Source organism: Astyanax mexicanus, chromosome 18, assembly GCF_023375975.1.
Source record: "Astyanax mexicanus isolate ESR-SI-001 chromosome 18, AstMex3_surface, whole genome shotgun sequence".
Lineage (NCBI taxonomy): Eukaryota > Metazoa > Chordata > Actinopteri > Characiformes > Acestrorhamphidae > Astyanax > Astyanax mexicanus.
Genome location: NC_064425.1, coordinates 42,922,413 through 42,942,890, shown reverse-complemented (window position 1 = coordinate 42,942,890; position 20,478 = coordinate 42,922,413). Strand labels below are relative to the sequence as shown.

The 20,478-nt window shown below is 42.9% G+C and overlaps 1 protein-coding gene across 2 annotated transcripts in view; it reads right to left on the bottom strand.

Moving 5' to 3' along the window:
* The window catches only part of ppp2r3a (protein phosphatase 2, regulatory subunit B'', alpha), a 73,496-nt gene that overhangs the window by 35,291 nt on the left and 17,727 nt on the right, over positions 1 to 20,478 (bottom strand). For both annotated transcript variants that reach the window (XM_022676398.2, XM_049466865.1), the window contains one exon: positions 6,316 to 9,039. In XM_022676398.2, coding sequence (XP_022532119.2) covers positions 6,316 to 8,487 — 2,172 coding nt within the window. In that variant the 5' untranslated portion in view covers positions 8,488 to 9,039. The remainder of the gene's footprint in view (positions 1 to 6,315; positions 9,040 to 20,478) is intronic.

Sequence of the window (20,478 nt, the reverse complement as noted above, 5' to 3'; positions counted from 1 at the left end):
CCTAAACACACCTGCCCACCATACACACCTGCCTACTAAACACACCTGTTCACCTTCAAATACCTGTCCATCCTATACACCTGCTCACTCACACACACACCTGCCCAACCTCACAAACCTGTTCACCTTCAAACACCTGTCCACTATACTCACCTGCCCACCCACATACACATCTGCCCACCATACACATCTGTTCACCTTCAAATACCTGTCTACCATAAACACTTGTCCACCCACACACACCAATGCACCTAACCACCTGCCATAACCACACACCTGACTTCCCTACACACATCTGTACACCTCAACACACCTGTTCACCCTCACATATACATGTCATTAACTGACTAAATAAGATGGGGATTGTGGCGTTTGGTAAAGTAGAAAAGAGATCTGTGGTGTAAAGTAGGATATGGAACTGTGATGTTTGGTAAAATAATATGGGGATATGTGGTGTTTGTAAAGTAGGATGGAGAACTGTTGTGTTTGGAAAAGTTAGATGGAGACATATTTTGTGTGGTAAAAAAACTGTGGTGTTTGGCAAAGCAACTTGTGTTTGGCAAAGTATCAGGTGTGTTGTAAAGAAACTGGGGCGTGTGGTAAAGTAACTGTTTTTGGTAAAAGGAGGAAATGGTGTCGTGATTGTGTTTGAGTGTGAATGAGGTTGTGATGTATGTGTGGAATTGAATGCAGCAGCGTTGTCATGGTTACTAAGCACTGAACACCTAATTGATCTGATTTTACTGCAGTGATGATCTGAACCCATTCTTACGGTTTCAGGGGGACTTGCTTACAGGCCCATTAGGGGCAGTTCAGCAGAACTTCAGGTACCGAACCTTTAAAACCCTGTTATCAATGCCATGGAGCCACCAGAGGCAGGGCTATACCAGACTCAGACTATGAATCTGTGCTTGACTCGCTGGTCTGGATACAGGAGGGGTGATTGATGGTCTTGGCAGCTCAGCCAACAGGGCTTCCCCGTCACCACCGGCATTAACTGCACTTCCTGACAGGTGCAGTGGAGGTCGTCTCGCCCCAAAAGTATTTCTGATAGAACTTCTCATGGGATACACACACACCGACATACACACACACTCAGAAGGAATAGGACTGGGGAACAGGGCTGAATAACAGACTAAGGAAAGGGATTGAGAAATGGTACAGTGGAACTGGAATGGGGAACAGTACTGGATAAAATGGATGTGGAACTGGGCTAAGTGAAAGGGCTGGGGAACAGAACTGAGGAACAGGAATATAAAACTAATGACTAATATAAAATGGTACGGGAACAGGACTAAGGAACAGTGCTAAGGAACAGGCTTTAGGACAGTGCTGAGAAACAAGGTTGAGGAACAGAAAGGGTGAAATGACAAGGAAACAGGACTGTGGAACACGTCTGTGGAAAAGCAAGAGAAGCAGGGCTGGAAAAGGGGATTAAGAAATGGGACTAAAGAATGGAAACAGGGGAAACGGACTGAGGGAAAGGGCTGGGGAACAGAACTGAGGAACAGAACTGAATAACCAGCCTAGGGAATGGAACTAAAGAACTGAGATGAGAAATGGGACTAAAGAATTGGTCAGGGGAACAGGGTTGAGGGAAAGGACTGGGGAATGGAACTGAGGAACAGAACTGGAGAACAGGACAGGACAAAAGGGCTGGGGAACATGACTAAGGAACAGAACTGAGGAATAGGACTGAGGAACAGCAAAGAGAAACAGGACCTGGAACAGAGCTAAGGGAAAGGGCTGAGAAACAGGACATAAGAAAAGTAGTAATAAACAGGACTAAGGATGAGGACTGAAGAACGGGACTGAGAAACAGGGCTGAGGGAAAGGCCTGGGGAACAGAACTGTGTAACAGGTCTAAGAATGGTGTAACAGGTCTATGGAACAGGGATAAGAACTTATCCTGGGGAACAGGGCTATGGAACAGGGATAAGAACTTATCCTGGGGAACAGGGCTATGGAACAGGGATAAGAACTTATCCTGGGGAACAGGGCTATGGAACAGGGACAATAACTTATCCTGGGGAACAGGGCTAGGGAACAGGGCTAAGAACTTATCCTGGGGAGCAGGGCTATGGAACAGGTCTAAGAAATTATCCTGGGGAACAAGGCTAAGAACTTATCCTGGGGAACAGGGCTAAGAACTTATCCTGGTGAACAGGGCTAGGGAACAGGGCTAAAAAATTATCCTGGGGAACAGGGCTAGGGTACAGGGCTAAAAACTTATCCTGGGGAACAGGGCTGGGAAACAGGGCTAAGAAATGTTTCTCCGGAACTGGGATAAGGAACAGGGTTCAGAAACAAGGCAGAGACAAACAGAACTAGGGTTAAGGAACAGGTCTAGGTAACAAAGTTAAGGAACAGGGCTAAGGAACAGAAACGGAACTGGACCAGGACTGAGGTTTAGAAAGAAGGACAAGGCTAAGGAACAGGACTGGGAAACAGGGCTGGGGAAATAGACAGAGGAACAGAAAGCAGAACAGGACTGACCAATAGGATTTAGGAACTGTTAAAGCTCAGACCTACGGGCTCTAAATAGCAGCCCCCTCCCCACCCACTGTGTTTATCTGTGTGATTGGCAGTGGTGTGTATGACTGCATTAACAGCCCAGGTCCAGGCTCAGATATGTACTTGGCCCCGCCCCCAGCATTCTGTGGTGGACAGATCAGGATGAGAGACGTTTTTCCCAAACTTAGCCCCGACCCCCCAGAGAGGGCAGGGTCCGCTTTCCCCCCGGCGACACTCAGTCTCTCAGCTAAATACCACACTGTGTGGGGGGGCACACACACACACACACACACACATGCACACACACACACACTTTTGTCTGTAGATGATGAACAGAACACAGAGAACTTTTACTCTCGATTTGGTATCGTTTAGGTCTGTCCACACCCAAAACCTGAAATAATATTATTATAATCCTCTCTCTGTCTCCCTCTCGTTCTCTCTCTCTCTCTCTTTCTCTTTCTGTGTGTGTGAGTATTTGTTGGTATTTTTCACACTGTGGGGACAACAACATGTTTACGCAGTATTTGTGGGGACCTGTTGCAGTATGGGGACCAAAAATCAGGCCCCAACAAGGAAAATGTGATTAGAGTGTAAGTCTACCAATCATTATGTGTGTGTGTGTGTGTGTGTGTATGTGTGTTTTAACCATGCCAGCAGCACTGCCCCACATAATTACTGGAAGGGTGAGTGTATTTAGTGGGCCAGACTCTCCAAATACACCTTATCCAGCACTCCAGGTTAAGCTGTATTGTTCAATAGAACCTGAACCTGCAGAACTACATAAGAGACCCAAGTAATTACTGGTGACCCCCTCCAACCCAACACATGTGCTAGTATATTGGACAAGGAATCTACACAAACAAGCATAAGAAAATAGACAAGCTCAGGAAATTCCACAAAGACAATGTGTAATCACATCACAGAGCTAAATTGGGTCAATATAAAAAAACTATATAATACTATATAAACTAATTCTCAAAAGCTGTGGACGGTAGTAAACAGATGTCCCTCTGCTGTGACTGATAGCAGTTCACATTATCTTGTAGTTGCATGAAGACATTAACCAGCACTAGTCTGGGTTACTTTACCCATCTCAAATAATCACCTCCTTGATCATTTATCAGAAGAATGTTGAAATGATTTAAAGTATCCATCCCTACTAGGTGTAGGTGTAGCCACCCTTAGCTAACGCTATGTGTTTATATGTTCAGGGGAAAATTAGTGACTTAGAATCCATCTTATCATAAGTCATTCTGGGCTTTAGGTTACCTCCTAAGTGTTTTATTCTGTCTCTGATCATGAAGCTTCTCAGAAAGATGCCAAGACTGCAGCACAGTGTATTTACCTGCGATTGGATATAATACCTGGCAACCTGGATTGTTAAAATTAGGACTGGGGAAATAGAATGGGGCAGTGGGCAGGATCAGAGGCTAAAACAGACAAAAAGATTTGTGATCCAAAATGAATAATTCAAAAAAGAACATACTGGTTGAAGGTCTGCTGTTAAGAGATGCTAGACCTTAAACTTAGCATGTTTCCGTAATATCTGATAACACAAAATATGATACATACTGATGCTTTAACAACTATCTATTATTTCTGCCTACTATTTCTGTGACCCAGGCTCAGCTGCTCTCCATAGCAAGACAGATACTGTAGTGAGCCTAAAGGTGTTAAAGGCATAGACCCCCAATAGGCTTGTGACCAATGACAGATAACCAAGATACTGTTGTAACAGTTCTGAGTGACAGTTCAGAGTTTAATGATGCGTAGTAGGGCTGCAACTAATGATTATTTTAGTAGTGGACTAATCTGTCGATTATTTTTCTGATTAGTTTATTAGTTAACGTTATTTCTGACATTGCCTCCCATCTCTGCTTTCTGTGGGTATGTCTCCTATTTCTAGATTTTTCTATCACTTCAAAAGAATAGAAACAGCTAAACATGAAATGGCATTTAAATGGCCTTTACATGCCTATATATGTAAATGTTCTGATATTTAGTTTAAAAAAATGTATTCTATTGTGTTGTAAGTGTGAACCGAGTGAGTAAGCAATGTTGTTTCTGTCCCCAGAACTTTCTGTAGTGCAAGTTACAAAATAAAGATTACTCAACAATGAAATTTGGAGTTAACACATTTTTATATCCAACAATCATTGCAGTCCTACTGCTTTGGCAAATCGAGGTCCAGAAAGTAAAAAAAACAACCAGGGATTTACCATTTTTAGTCAACACTGATTCACTGATTTATTTCCAGCAAACTAGACTAAAACTGAGCTGTTCTTCTTGCTTACTTACATGTGCTAAATACCCTACATCAACCCCAAATCTCCTAAAGCTCAAAGATGGTGTTGAGCTGCTCTGGTCACTGCATATGTTTTTTTTTTTTATTAAAGCATCACGTTAAATGAGTTTACTCAGCATTAGCAATCAGCTAGTTTACTAAATGCTAACTAAACATCTGCCATTGTCAGTCACATTGAGAAAAAGTTAACATTCTATGTCCTGAAACATTTGACCAGCAGTATGTTGTAGGTTCAGACTGGGGGGAAAGTGGAGTTCCTCTCCTGACAGGGTTCATGGCAACGTCATAAATAGCGCGGCCTAGATAGCAAGCGGGCCGGTGTCGCTTTACAAACTCTCCAGATCCGGATTCACAGGCGGGAACAGACAGGACATGAGTATCAGAGGGGAGGGGCGGGACTTGTATTCGGACGATTGCACCGAATATAATAGATTTTTCAATACCTGTCGAAAAGGCATCAAACACCTCTTCACAATGACCAGAAAATGATCTCTACCCACACAGAATACCATCAGTCATCCTTCCTCCTCCTCCACAGGTCAGATCAGAACACAGATCTGATCAGAATGTTGTTTATTAGACTGATTTACAGACTAAAACAATCAATTCAGTCTGAGCAACACAAACACAACAGCCTGATTTATTCAGTAGATGAAAAAATGGGCTTTAGAGAACAAGTGATTTCAGTCAGAAGACTTCAAAGAACTGCAGGTTCTGCATAATGCAGCTCTCGGTTCCGAAGGGAAGTCAGATCTCTCAGCAACTCGTCTGAGCAGACTCCCATTCTCTGCCTCAAAAGATAAGAAATCTAATTTACACTTGAGAGCAATCTACTTAAATGAGATTGTGAAACCACAGACCTCATGCACCCATCCATTCATCCATCCATCATCCATCCATCCATCCATCCATCCATTCATTCATCCTCATTTTCCCTACACACTGATCACAAGTGTGTTTAGGGAAGAAACTAACAAATTCTCTGCATCAAAGAGACACACATTTACCACAAGCAAACAACTGCTACAGGATGGACGGGTAAAGATTTTAATTCTGTAAAATGTTTTATATATATCTACAATTATGGGTGTGGTGGTCTGGAAGTAAGTTGTATTGCTATCTTCGCAATAGAACACAGAGGTGCGCTACTGACTGATTAGAACCCTGACAGCAGTCAACAGTCAGTTGTTCAGTGCTGCGCTGTTAAAATAGCAATCTGCCAAAGTCATAACACACCTAACTCTTAGAAGGGAATGGCAAGTGAACGCTGATAACCGAAAACACACCCATGATTATTTTTTTTCCCGTTGATACAGTAGAAAAGACACATTTACATACCCTAAATCAATCTGCATGGTTGACAACACACCTAAGTTTGCTTAAATAGAGCCAAGAGCAGCCCCTGTGCCCTGGGTAGTGCACTCCGCATGCAATCAGAACAAATGTACCTCATCTCATTAATTTTTTGGTTATTATATTATCTGAGTACTCACCCTGATGATTTCAGGCGTCTGCTGGATGAGTATAGTCGAGCCTGTGTCTCTTCCAGGGGTCACTGAACTGGTCACCGAACTGGTCGCTGAAACAGGCACAGGTGAAGGTGTAGCTGCTGGTGATGAAGCTGCGTTAACAGGCACTAACGTATTTTCAAGTACAGGCTCAGAAATGGGCTCCAGATGAGCTTCTGTTTTAGCAGTGGCCAGAGTGTCCTGAAGTAGACGCATGACCTCACGCTCTTTGGACTGAGTCCCCAATCCAGCACCACTCTCAACCAGCTCCTGAGCAAAGCTCTCGATGCTCTCCAGAATCCGTAAAAGCAGAGCCCCGTCATCCTCTTCACCTGCCTCCTCGGTTCTGTGGTCCGCAGGTTTGGCGTAGGAGAGTTCAGGAACATTCTCGGCCACTGGTGGACTTTTAGTACCTAAGCTAGGAGTCTGGTGCTGGCCTTGGTATGAGTTTGTCTGCGGAAGAGATTCGTTCTTTCGCCTTAACTTGGGCGGAAGTGGAGGTTCCTTTTGCATGTTCTGGGAGAGGCACTCCAAGTCCATCAGTAGTTTGTCGATATCGTCTTCCCCTTCTCGGCTGATTCGTGGGGCTGGTTTTGGGAACATTCTTGACTCCATGCTGTATGGTTGGCCAATACCTGGCTCAGGTCTGGGCTTGTGCACAGTGCCATCTCTACTGATGTCTGTTAGTTTGTCTGTGACAGTTATGCCCGAATCTGAGAAGGGTACAAGTCTTTTAGAATGCTGCCTGGACTCTGAAACACCAAAACCAGTGTGTTTCCCCTCAGATCTTGCTGCCCTGTCCAGAGTCCTCCCAACATCTGCATCCTCTTCGATATAGAGAGCTTCCATGGAGTCTTTGCAGATGCTGTCTGTGCTACTGGACAATAGTGAATTGGTGGAAGAGAAGGGATCATGGCGGCTGGCAGTGACAGAATGAAACGTGGACGGACTGGAGACGGAAGGCAGGATGCCACCATTAGCAGATGTGTGGGATGACAGTGGTGCAGAAAGACCCTGGACTGGTTTTAAACTCCCTGAAAGATCCCTGGAACTTTCATGAGCTTCTGGTTGAGAAGTTGAGGATACCCCAGATTTAGTCTGGGGTTTTGTCAACGGAGGAGACTGAACTACATCCTCATAGCGTGGTGGTTGTTCATTGCCAAAAATTGGCGAAAAGGGACTTTGCTGCAGTCCATGGAGAGTGCTGACCAGTTCAGACAAATCACTGTGTTCTTGCCTCCCAGCTTGACCCAGCTCCAGTTCCAGGGGTAACTTTTTGAGGTAGCTGGAGAGTCGTGCCATCACATTCTTATAGATGGCTTCTGGGTTTGCAGAATCCTCATTTCCATCTCCACCAATAGACTTCCTTTTGATGCACTGCTTTATGATGTCTGTGCACTTCTTTAAGTCCTCTGAACACTTGAGCAAAATGTCCAGACACGCTTTTATGTCTTCCCCTGATGTGCCACTGTCCGCCTTGGTCTTCTCCAATATTCGGGCGATGAGGTTCTCCTCACTGAGGCTGTTGAGGTAAAGTGTGGCCGTGCTGCTGTTCAGGTTCTGCTCTAGAGAGGTACTGCGACTGAGCTTTTGCTCTTCGGCCACAGACTTCTGCATAAGGCCAAAAGGAGGACAGTTCTCATCGTTCCCTCCTGCAAAGTGCCCGTAGATGATATCAAGGTCGGTGGACCTTCTGCTAAACGAATCAGGTCTGACCTTTCGACCCTTCCTGAAGGTCACATGGCTGGAGGAGTACTTGATCTTCTCAAAGGAAAACTCCTTGGTTTTCCCACTGGCTAAATTGATTGCTTCACCAGTGATGTCCTTTAAGCTTGTCGAGCTTTGAATGGCTGATCCTTTCTTGACCCTGGGGATGACCTGGTGGTAGTCCTCACAAAAATGGCTTGAACTGCCATTCTCTAGAGCTTTAGAGGCAGGCTCATGGAGGCTCATAGGCCGGTCCGCGTAAGGCCGGGAAACAGGTACGTCCAGAAGTTCTGCGCAGGTGCTGCGATGAGCAACCATGCAGTTAAATCCATGTTTTAAAGCTCCACAAGGTCCGTTACAGTAATGCACCGTGTGCTGAACACGCCGGTCGATCACCACACTGTTATAACAGTTAATACTGCTGACCACGATGCGATAGGTCGCTGCCATGGTTACTTACAAACCTTTGAGAAAGTCTTCTCACATAAATTAGGTCTAAATCAAAACAGTCAAAAACAAATACAGTAAAAATCGGTCCCAAACCAAAGCAAAACAGCTAGGAAAGGTTCTTCTGTAGCTGAGGCTCACAGTAATGAAGAGCAACTCCGAGTGCTGACTCTACTGTTTTCAGGCCAAAGAAAAAATGAAGTCCATGCCAGTCCTTTACCGGCGCCCCATGGTTAAGGTAATTGTTAGCCATAGTGATGAGGCTATCCATTCCTCAGCGTGGGACACTGCGGCCTAATTATAGGCCAAGCCACAGTGCTCATGATCATCTCTTCACTGGACTGTGGAGGCCTGTGGGCTTGGAGATGTCCCCTGGCCCCTTCTGCAACTCCATTAACCACAGACCACCTGGTGATAGGTCTGCCTTGATGGGTTCAGCAGATGTCTTTTTCCTCTCTCTCTTTTTCTCTCTCTCTTTCTCTTCCTCTCTTTCACCCTGTTTCGCTCTCTCCAGTGGGTTGCAGGCAGATGTTTTGGCAAATCCAAACAGAACACCTGTGAGTGAAGAAGAAGACAGAAGGCACCCAATTAGACTCTTCGATATATGAACAGGGGTCTGATTAGTGTGTTGAGTTATTAGTTTTCACACACATTAATAAGAGTGGATATTAACAATGATAAAGATCTTTGGTTAGGTTAGCTTTACTCTGAAGTTCAAATAATTTAAGTAAGATAAGTTGTTTACAGCATGAGACATAAACCCCGCCCCCGAGCTTCCTGTCTCAGTGGGTAAACAGCCTCCAACCAAACACGTGTAGAACTTCTCCACAGATCTAAAGGACAGAACGCCGGGACAGACATGAGCTCAGATCACCGGATGATGCTCTACAGCTCGTTACTGGATGAAGTTCAAAGAAAGATCAGAAGCAGAAATAAAATCCAGTACCAACAAAAAAAAGAACATTAGCGAGTTCAGCTCTGCACCCTTTAGTGCAGAAGTTTCAGATAAAGGTTACTCATAGAACCCACATAAGCAAGTTTACTGAGCAAGTTTACTCTATGGCTATAGGTGGTACTGGGAGTTAATGGGTGGTAGTACGTGGTAATAAGAGGCTAAGATTAGTACTGAATGTTACTGAATGGTAGTACTGAGTGATACTGGAAGGTACTGAGGGGTAGTGTGTGGCTCTGAGTAGTAGTAAAAGGTACTGGGTGGAACTGAATGGTACTGAACGTTAGTAAATGGTACTGAATGGTCCTGAGATGTACTGAGTGGTATATATTGGTACAGATTGGTGAGGATGGAGTTGGCTGAGCAGGTCGGCGCCCAGAAACACGAGCCGGTCTCTACAGCAGCAGCGCCTCGTCACCACAGCGTCACAGCCGTCTGGCATCAGGGTGATGGACAGCCACAGCAGAGCAGCCAACTGACCAGCCAACTGACACACACTCATACACTCTCACACACATTTACATACACACACACAGAGCCTGCACCTTAAATCAAACACACACAGTCTTACTCTACTCAACCTCAACCCTTACGACCATTACATCACACTACACCAAGAAGACACCAGCAACAACAAAAGTGATGATAATAATGATATCAGCCAAATCCAGATCCATAAAGACCACTTAGCTTCCCCCCCAACACCCCCTCAACCTCCACAGCAACCCTGAGAATTCCATCTTACTCAGTCCTCCCTACCTCTGACTGTCCTCATTCCGTACATGTCCACCTTCTGACTCGCAAAGAGAACCGAAGGACCTTCACCTGTGAGACTCAGTCAACACCTGAGGAGTTCAACAGCAGGACGACTCACCTGTGCTCCAATAAAACATTAGAAAAGGTCTATGGGCTATTCAAAACATGTCCATTAAGTCCTTTGAACAAAATTACTCGCACATAAAAAGATCTCACCAGCTTTATTCTTACCAGTTTCAGTCCCTTTCTGTGACTTTTATGCAAAAAAAACAGTTGCTGTCCACGCCCTGTTTACACTTAGTGCAGGGGTGTCAAACTCATTTTGGCCGAGGGCCACATTGGCATATTGGCTGTCCTCCGAGGGCCAGATGTAACTTATAAATGTAATAAAATGTAACCAAATGTAATATATGTAAATGAATGTAATTACTCCTTAATGTTAAATAACTCTCAATATATTATTTATTCAATCAAATATTACAGTTGCATGGAAAAAATGTTTGCTTGTTGCTCTATTAACATAAATCCTTTTAATTTGTCATGTCATGAAATCCAAAAACTCCATCAATCAAGAACCAAACTATTCAAGTGAATAGAAATGACATGACATCAAGTTATATTAACTTTGAAATTATTAACTGAAATAAGGCTTAATAAATATAAAATCAAATTGTGAGCTGTTAAGAACATAGCATTTCCTCAGATTTAGCAGTTCCTCATCCAACCACTAGTGGGAGCTGCAGCAGCAGCACCACAAGTCCGCAGTCTTTACTGAGTCAGAGCTACAGCCCAGCCACGGGCTACAGGGCTCAGCTCAGCCAGTCTGGAGCGTTTTTAAAATTTTTAAGTTCTTCTGTGTATGAAATAAAGATTTTTGTAACCGAATAATACAGCTCTCTACAGTTCATCTTTCAGCCCAATCACCTAACAGCAGCCGTTTAGAGCATGAGTCACTGCTGGGATTACATTATAAACAGGTCAGTTATCGCGCTGCTAACCTCAGGATGTTTATAACTACGGAGTTTAGTGGACACACCACGGCTGCAAGGTTAGACTGTTGAAGGCTACTGAAGACTATTAAAGGCTATTGGAGGTTATTGAAAGGGTTATTGAGGGCAGAAATTAGTAAAGGCTGGTTAGATAAGTGATTCACGTCCTCGTACTTTGCTGCGGTGAAACTGCGACTAGCGCTGTCCCAGTGATGTTTATTAACGTCATTAAAACAGATTTTGTCAGCTATTGTCTTATAAATATTTACACAGAACTTATATCTCTCCTAAAAAGCGTTTATTTTGGTCAGTAACACTCTTCGTAACACAAAAGGCATACCGGTCTTTCGCCTTGAAGCACAGCCGTCCGTCTGCATCAACTTCTCTTTTTCTGGACATTATGGGATAAACATTTATATGTCTCAATTCCACCCGCGAAGTTACACCTTCCCTCCGGCAGGGTTTCCACATCAATGACTACACTGCCGTGTAGTGGCAGTAAGCCGTAACTTTGCGGGTAATACAATCGACAAGCATTGTGGGAAATGTATTTTTTGGTCAAAGAACGCTTCTGACTTATTTATTATAGACACTAAGATCTTACAAGCTCTCGCGGGCCACATAAAAAGACGTGGCGGGCCACATTTGGCCCGCGGGCCTTGTGTTTGACACATGTGACTTAGTGTATGCTTTACCACACGTTAGTGCTAGGTAGAGCTAAATGGCTAAACACAAACATGCTAGTTAATGCTTAACTGTGATAGAAACACAAAACTCATTATTTGAATGTATTTGCATCTCCGTCATTTGTTTATTTGTTCGCCAGTCAAGTTATCACGATTTAAGTTTTTAAGGTGTTGGCTGTATAAACAGTGTTTTTAATAAACTATCTGTACACTTTCAAGTTTCAAGTTCTCAGTGCCTCATTTTAAATGTCAGGACCCTCAGAATTCCACCAATGAAGTGTGGAGCTACTTTAAGTGTGTTGTTAACGGTGTAAAGTAGTGATTTCTTTGCATGGGTAACCTTATGCCCCAATCACTAGCATTGTAAGTCTTTTGGGAGCATCGCCTAAAAGTGCTGAATTTTTAGAACGCTGGGGGAGAGCGAAGGTCCAGGTCTATTTCACACCAGAGGTCTCCTTTAAAGGCAGTTGGGCTTAACTTAAAGGCAGAGGTTCATCAATATTACCACAGAACTAATGGTACCTGGCCAATTGACATGTGCGCAGAAACTGGGTTCCCTGACCTTTTTATGTTCCTTATTCCAACTTATTAAATAACTGACCAGCCCTCGCTAATGGCGCTGATAGCGCCTTTCGGTTGGCGTAAACCATACTGGTTCCTGAACCTAATATTGAACTGGTTCTTTATCGTGAGCCATGATATCTTTGGGCATGTTTGTTTGTACAGGACCACCGCCACTGTGGAACCTTCGTTGTTGATTGCGTATGATGTGACGTTTTGATGGTTCTACAGTTACAGCAGGAAAACACTAAAATAAGCAGGGCAGTGGAACCAACTGCTATTCTGGGTTCTGGCTGGTTCTGTGAACTACCATGAACTATTATCGTCTCACTTCTTTTTCTTTGGTCAGTCTTATAAAGGATTCTTCTAATTTTAGTCTAAATCGTTTTGTACATTTACCACACTGAACACTAATCTATTTTGACCTCTTAGTGGGCGTGGCCACAATGACTCCACCCAAATGTGGCATCATGTGTACACCATTACCCATTACTCAGAGACAGTGTATAGGAACTGGGTCAGCGAGTGTGTCGCAGCTTTAGGACATACAGTAGAGTATAGTGCGTTTTTCGGCCAGGTCAGTGTTGCCATAGTGATAACGTCCACCCTGTTTCCGAGCCGATGGAGGGAGAGTTACTATGTTCCAAAAATAACAAAAAATGTAACGATCAGAAACCAGAAACCAGTAATAATCAGTAATAAATAATCCAGTATAGTTATTACTAATTATGAGATCATAATCACAACTAGGCATCGTGTGCTTATGTTAAAGGAGTCAGTGAACACACACACACTCTCTCACACACACACACACCCACACACACACGCACTAGGGTTTATGATATGAATAAAAATGTGTCTCACTCTACCTCACTTCTTTCTCACTTTCCTTAAACTCTGCCTATAATAAAAAAACGTATTTTGGACACTGTCTTATTCATACATACTGATTCATACATATGGTATTTTTCGCCCTATAAGGTGCACTTAAAATTCTATAATTTTACCAAAAATCATCAGTGCGCCTTATAATCAGGTGCTTCTTATGTATAAATTCTACCAGTCAGGTATTAAAAAGCAGTAAAGACACTCTGCTGTAGTACAGAGTTATACAGGAGTTTCAGTTTAGTTCTCTAGCACCGAGGCTGAAGGAGTATTAGCATTAGCTGCTAACTGTGCCAAGCGCTAGCCTTTTCTCCGTTCAGAGGCAAGTGTTTTCGAAATGTAGCCTGCTGCTTACCCCGGGTAGCACTGCTGGAGCAGTATTAGCATTATCCGCTAACTGTGCTAAGCGCTAGCTCTTTTGCTATTCAGAGGTGAGCATATCGGCCTGTAGCCTGCCTGTTTACTATGATGAAACAAGCTATGTGGGACGAACCTGTATCTAATATCGTCCTGGCTTACCAGAACACTCAGGGTTCCTCACTGTAGTGCTATCGGGGGGGCATTTACTGTTAGCTGCTAATGCTAATGCTGCTGCACCCAGCTTTAGTGGAAATCTAGGAAATCTAAGCCTGCTGTAAATAAACGAAAGAGCTTTACTCACCCAAATAAACAGTTTTCAGGAGAGAAATCTGTGTAGCATTCGTTTGATGTTTTTTAAGTATGCATTTGCTCTTTTTTTACTTAGCATAAGATTTGCTTTAGTTACTTTAGTTCAGCAGCGAGACCTGCTGAATTAGAAGGAAAACTTGGCAACACCCCTGTTCCTTACTAGTGTCGCATAATGTGCCTCATGTATGAAAATAGACCAGAAAATAGACGTTTGTTGATAGTTTGCGCCTTAGGTGTGTCTTTGTGAGACTTGTGGAACCAATTAACTTAATGCAGGACTAACAGGAGTGTTGCACCCGTCGCTGCGCTGAAATCATGCCCTGCCATAGGAAATAAATGGTCGCCAGTCACTTTCCAGTGTGAACGCAGGGTTAGGCGCTTGTACTGTCTGTCTGTCTCTCTCTCGCGCGCATGCGCCTTCTGTCTCTCCTGCAAAAACAATACATGATTTTAATAAAGTTCCATTGTTTTTATAATGTTAATAAAGGTGAGGCTATACAGAATACCCAGCCTCCATTTTTTCCACCAACCGTACTGAAAACATACCGAACCGTGGGGTTTATACTGAGGTGTGAACTAAATGTGAATTTTCTGTACCATTACACCCCTATAATAACCGCCTTATAATCTGGTACTAAATTATTAATACAGGACATTGAAAAATCCATACTATATATTGTAGAATTCATACTAAATACTGCACATTGAAACCTGAATAATTCATACTGGATTCTACATCATTCACACACACACAAAATGAACAGTCGGATCTTCTAGTGAACAGAACCTCTTTTCTCTCCTCTGACTCTATGCAGAACTGATCTGAGGAAGCTCCGCCTCCTCCCAGTCTCTCTGACCACAGGAGTCGAGTGAGTCTGACCGTCTGCGGCCGGACCGTAAAGCTCAAACGAGACGACAGATAATAACGGGTTCAGCATCCAGACGAGAATCAGAGCTCCAACAGTCCGGCTGCAGTCGGTTCTCCAGACCCGGTTCTCCAGCCGACCCAGCCGTGTAATTATCAGCTGACTGCAGCGTGTGTTTCTCCTCAACACGACACAGTCTCTCTCACACACACACACACACACCGTACTACTGAGAGGAAACTCTGACTGAGCTTTATTACCTCACACAACACACACACACACACCTATAACACACACACTGACAGCCCAGCGCGAGCCTCTCACATATACTTCAGCAAAACTGGAAAAAACCCACCTAAAATTCCATTTAACAACTTTGAACTCCCTACTGAGTCATTCATACTGAATACTGGATCACTCGTACTCTACTAAATCATTCATACATTACACAGAATCATTCATATTTCATAATTCATACTGAATAATTCATACTCTAAACTAAATCATTCACACTTTATATTTTAGAATTCATACTGAATCATTTATATTGGAAATGGAATCATTTATACTTCATACTGAATCATTTATAAAAGATACTGAATCATTCTTATTTTAAACTAAATCATTCATTGTAGAATTTAAACTGTAGAATTCATACTGAGTAATTTATACTGGATACTGAATCACCCATACTCTAAACGAAATCATTCATACTTTATATTATAGAATTCATACTGAATACTGCACATTGAACACTGAATCATTCTTGTCCAATACTCATTTAAACTAAACCCTAAATCATTCAAACTTCATACAGAATAATTCATAGTGGTTACTGAATCATTCATACTCAATACTAAATCATTTATATTTTATATTGTAAAGTTCATACTGAATACTACACAATGAACACTGAATCATTCATCTCTCATTTAAACTGGATTTCAAATTCATACTGAATTATGCATCATTTAGGCATTATTCTGGACATAGACATATATACTAAATCATTTTGTTAATAATATTGTAGAATTCATACTGAATATGGAATTAAATTGGATACTAAACAATCATAATAAACAGTGAATAACTCATACAGGGTACTGAGTCACTCATACAGGACACTGGAAAATTCATACTTGAAACTAAATCATTCATACTGGATTCCAAATCATTAATATCTGACACTGAATAATTCATGCTGGAAACTAAAGTATATATCAATTATATTGGATACTGACTGATTTATGCAGATAAACTTCTACTGCATGTTGAAAAATTCACACTGGAGACTGAATAATTATGGTGAGGTTCAGGCGGTGTTGGGTTAAAGGTGCGGTAGTGTGGAGTGTGTTTAAGCACAGCAGCAGTAAAGTATAGGATACCATAAACCATCCTGAGTCTGTAAAAGTCATTTCTGTGTGTGTGTGTGTGTGTGTGTGTGTGTGCGTGTGTGGCCCTTTAAAGCTGGCAGAGGTTTGGAGGCCCACGAGGGGATGAAGTGCATTTCTACTCTGGGCTCTGTCCAAAAACATCAACAGAAGAACCAACCACAACACAAACCACACACACACACACACACACCACAGGCACGTTTGATGAGCACAATAAGACAGTAATGGTGTGGACAGTAAGACAGTAATGACGTGGACAGTAAGACAGTAATGATATGAACAGTAAGACAGTAATGACGTGGACAGTAAGACAGTAATGATGTGGACAGTAAGACAGTAATAACATAGACAGTAATGATGTGGACAGTAAGAAAGTAATGGTGGGGACAGGAAGGTGGTAATAGTAAGGACAATACGGCAGTAGTAGTAAAGACAACAAGACAGTGATGCTAGATACAGTAAGGCAGACATAGTGTGGACAGTAAAGAAGTAATGGTGTGGACAGTGAGGCAGTAATAGTGTGGACAGTAATACAGTAATGGCGTGGACAGTAAAGCAGTAGTACAGAGGACAGTAAAGTGTAGTAAGACAGTAGTGATTTAAAAAGTAAAGCAGTAGTGGTTTGGACAATAATACAATAACAGTGAAGACAGTAAGGCAATAGTGATTTGGACATTAAGACAGGTAAAGGTAGTAAGACAGTAATAGTGAAGACAGTAAGATAGTAGTGATTTGAAGAGTAAAGCAGTAGTGGTTTGGACAGTAATACAGTAATGGTGAAGACAGTAAGGCAGTAGTGATTTGAAGAGTAAGGCAGTAGTGATTTGTAGAGTAAGGCAGTAGTGATTTGAAGAGTAAGGCAGTAGTGGTTTGGAGAGTAAGGCAGTAGTGATTTGGACAGAAATACAGTAATGGTGAAGACAGTAAGGCAGTAGTGATTTGTAGAGTAAGGCAGTAGTGATTTGTAGAGTAAGGCAGTAGTGATTTGAAGAGTAAGGCAGTAGTGGTTTGGAGAGTAAGGCAGTAGTGGTTTGGACAGTAATACAGTAATGGTGAAGACAGTAAGGCAGTAGTGGTTTAACGTGTAAGGCAGTAGTAATTGGACAGTAATACAGTAATGGTGAAGAGTAAGGCAGTAGTGATTACAAGAGTAAGGCAGTAGTGGTTTGGACAGTAATACAGTAATGGTGAAGACAGTAAGGCAGTAGTGATTTGGAAAGTACTACAGTAATAGTGAAGACAGTAAGGCAGTAATGATGTGGCCAGTAAGACAGTAATGGTAAGGACAGTAAGGCAGAAGTGATTACAAGAGTAAGGCAGTAGTGGTTTGGACAGTAATACAGTAATAGAGAAGACAGTAAGGCAGTAGTGATTTGTAGAGTAAGGCAGTAGTGGTTTGGACAGTAATACAGAAATAGAGAAGACAGTAAGGCAGTAGTGATTTGTAGAGTAAGGCAGTAGTGATTTGTAGAGTAAGACAGTAGTGGTTTGGACAGTAATACAGTAATAGAGAAGACAGTAAGGCAGTAGTGATTTGTAAAGTAAGGCAGTAGTGATTTGTAGAGTAAGACAGTAGGGATTTGTAGAGTAAGACAGTAGTGGTTTGGACAGTAATACAGTAATAGAGAAGACAGTAAGGCAGTAGTGATTTGTAGAGTAAGGCAGTAATAGTGAAAACAGTAAGGCAGTAGTAGTTTAGACAGTAAGGCAGTTATGGTGAAGACAGTAGTGATGGTTTGGAGAGTGTGGTCTTCTCTGCAGTTGCTGTCCGTATCTTGAGCTGACCTTATAAGGTTGTTCAGCTGTTCCTCCTTTGTCTTCCTTAAGGAAACAAAATGGCCTTAATAAATAATCTCCTCCGGCTCGTCCGCTCTACAGGCTCTGCCAGAACGCTCAAAGCTGCCCCTCCGATTCCCGAACCGGAATAACAAGGACACCCCGAATCAGCAGGTCAATTTACAAACCACAGCGACCATCAGCGCCGGCCAGGAGCGTTTAGCTGTAATTGGCTCGGCTCATTACGAACACAGCTCTACTTCCACCACCATCACTCAACAGCTGCCAGGAATTAAAGCCTGCCTTTGATCCAAACTCAAGGTTGGGATAAACTGGGAAGTTTAAGGTTTTGGGAAATGAGTAAGAGCACTGGAACAGTGCCAGGAGGATCACAGCGGGATGAGGACTAGTGGAGGGGGCATCACTGTTTACTTTGTGTTAGAACTTCTGAGTAATATAGATTCCCAATAACTGGAGAAATTAATTCACTTTAAGAAGTTTTAGAAGTAATACATGATGGCTCTATAAAACATCATGTAATATAAATTTTCTTTGGATAAATTAACATCTAAAAATATATATTCACTCTTTTAGCTCGTAGCTAATGTAGCTCATGCTATGATTTTTTTCTATAAATTATGATGCATTGTGGAGTTTACAGTGCCCTAAAACTCAGACACTTATAGAAAAATGGCTGACAGACTCATTAATGCCTAGAGCGCAAATAGGAATACATTTCGGTCACGTCTACGACCTTGGAAGTAATGAGGGCGTGGCTTGTGGCATAACAAGGGACCAGGCTGGATGTGGGCAGAGTTGAATGTCCAACCCCGCCTTCCTACCGGCTGCAGTGAGAGGTTTCTCCACATTCTAACACAAAAGGTAAAAAAAATATATATATATCCTGTAAGGGGGCGTGGCTTAGTTAAGATATATGTTAACAGCTTTGTGTGAACATTTGAGTCAGACACCTTAAAGCAGGTCAGTAGATGAACACAGGAAGTGTGGGTGAAGAAGAGAAAAAGTGTGAAGAATGAAGAAAAGGAGAAATTCCAAGATTCCTCACATCCAGGAGCTCTTCCTCAGCAGTAATCCTGTCTGACAGCTCGACTGCATCTGTCTGGATCTCTTCACAGCTTCGGAAGCACACGCCAGAGCTAACCATCCCCCTAAACTCCGCCCACAAACCTCCCCAATACCCCTAAACCTCACTCTGCTTCACTCTACCTTGATCTACTACACTATACCTTACTCTACTTCTGTAATCTCGGCCCAGAGCAACAGCGGTTTGTTTTCACATCAGCACTTTTTAGTCCATCCCAAAGTGGACTCTGGTTCGTTTGCACACTTGGGGCAGGCGAGCCACCAACCACACACCACTCAGTTTGGTTTTGGGGGTGTCAATGTGTCTTTGCTATCGTAACGATGGGAAAAGTTATGATACCTTGCGTGGCTCAAAAAGTACAAAAAGCATGTACTAGGGCATATACTGCAAGATGTTGGAAAAATTTTACATTGCAATTGTTCTTTTTTCAATGTTATATAACCCGATATTAAACAATGCATTGCCAACGACATCACCAGCCCCGCCCCCTACCCGCGCACTGTCTACACGTCTGGATCGATCAAGAGCTGAATCAGTGCTGAGCTCTCAAAACCTGAGAAAAACAGCGAAAAAACGTAAAAAAAAAAAAAAAAAGTAATCGGCCCTTTAATCAGGCATTTAAATTGCTTTTTAAAAGGTGAATAAGAGCGTTTTTTGGGGGATTAAAAGCGTGAATTCAGCTGTAACTGGAAATATCTGCAAATATGCAAAACTGTGCTGGACTGAGGTGCACAGCTTTCGACAGTTGCTCACGCTTCTCAGGCAGCAGCAGCCTGTCACTCACACAGACACAGAGACAGCGCTGTGTATCTACTTCTTGTGTCAAGTATTAAAACATTGCAACATAACGTATTTGATTTAATTGCCTTAAGTGACATCGCACGTCAAACATGCAATATTGCACATCGCCATGACGATGCTTAAATGATATATCGTGCAGCCCTAGACCGCACTGACCCTCCGTTATTCCTCACACTGTCCGTGCTCTCCTGACGGTCCTCCGCGGAGCCGGAACCGCTGCGTAATGACTCATCGGACCAGCAGCAGGCCGAGAGCACGTCAGGAGAACCGTGAGCTTCTTATACACTGGTTACCATGGTTACCACCCTGCAAAACAATCGTCAGCAGTGCTTTATGAGGAGTGTTATCAGGGCTTTGGGAGCGTTACGCTGACGCTGACTCGAACATCTGCAAACATCTGTCCCCTCCTCCGGTTCTGCGTGCGCTCCGGTTCCCACGCTCCCTTATCTGCTTTTATTTAATCACGTCACTCAGACGTCCACAAACAGCCTGACTCTCCAGAGACCCTGCTTCACTGAGACCACCACAACACACACACACACTTATATACACAT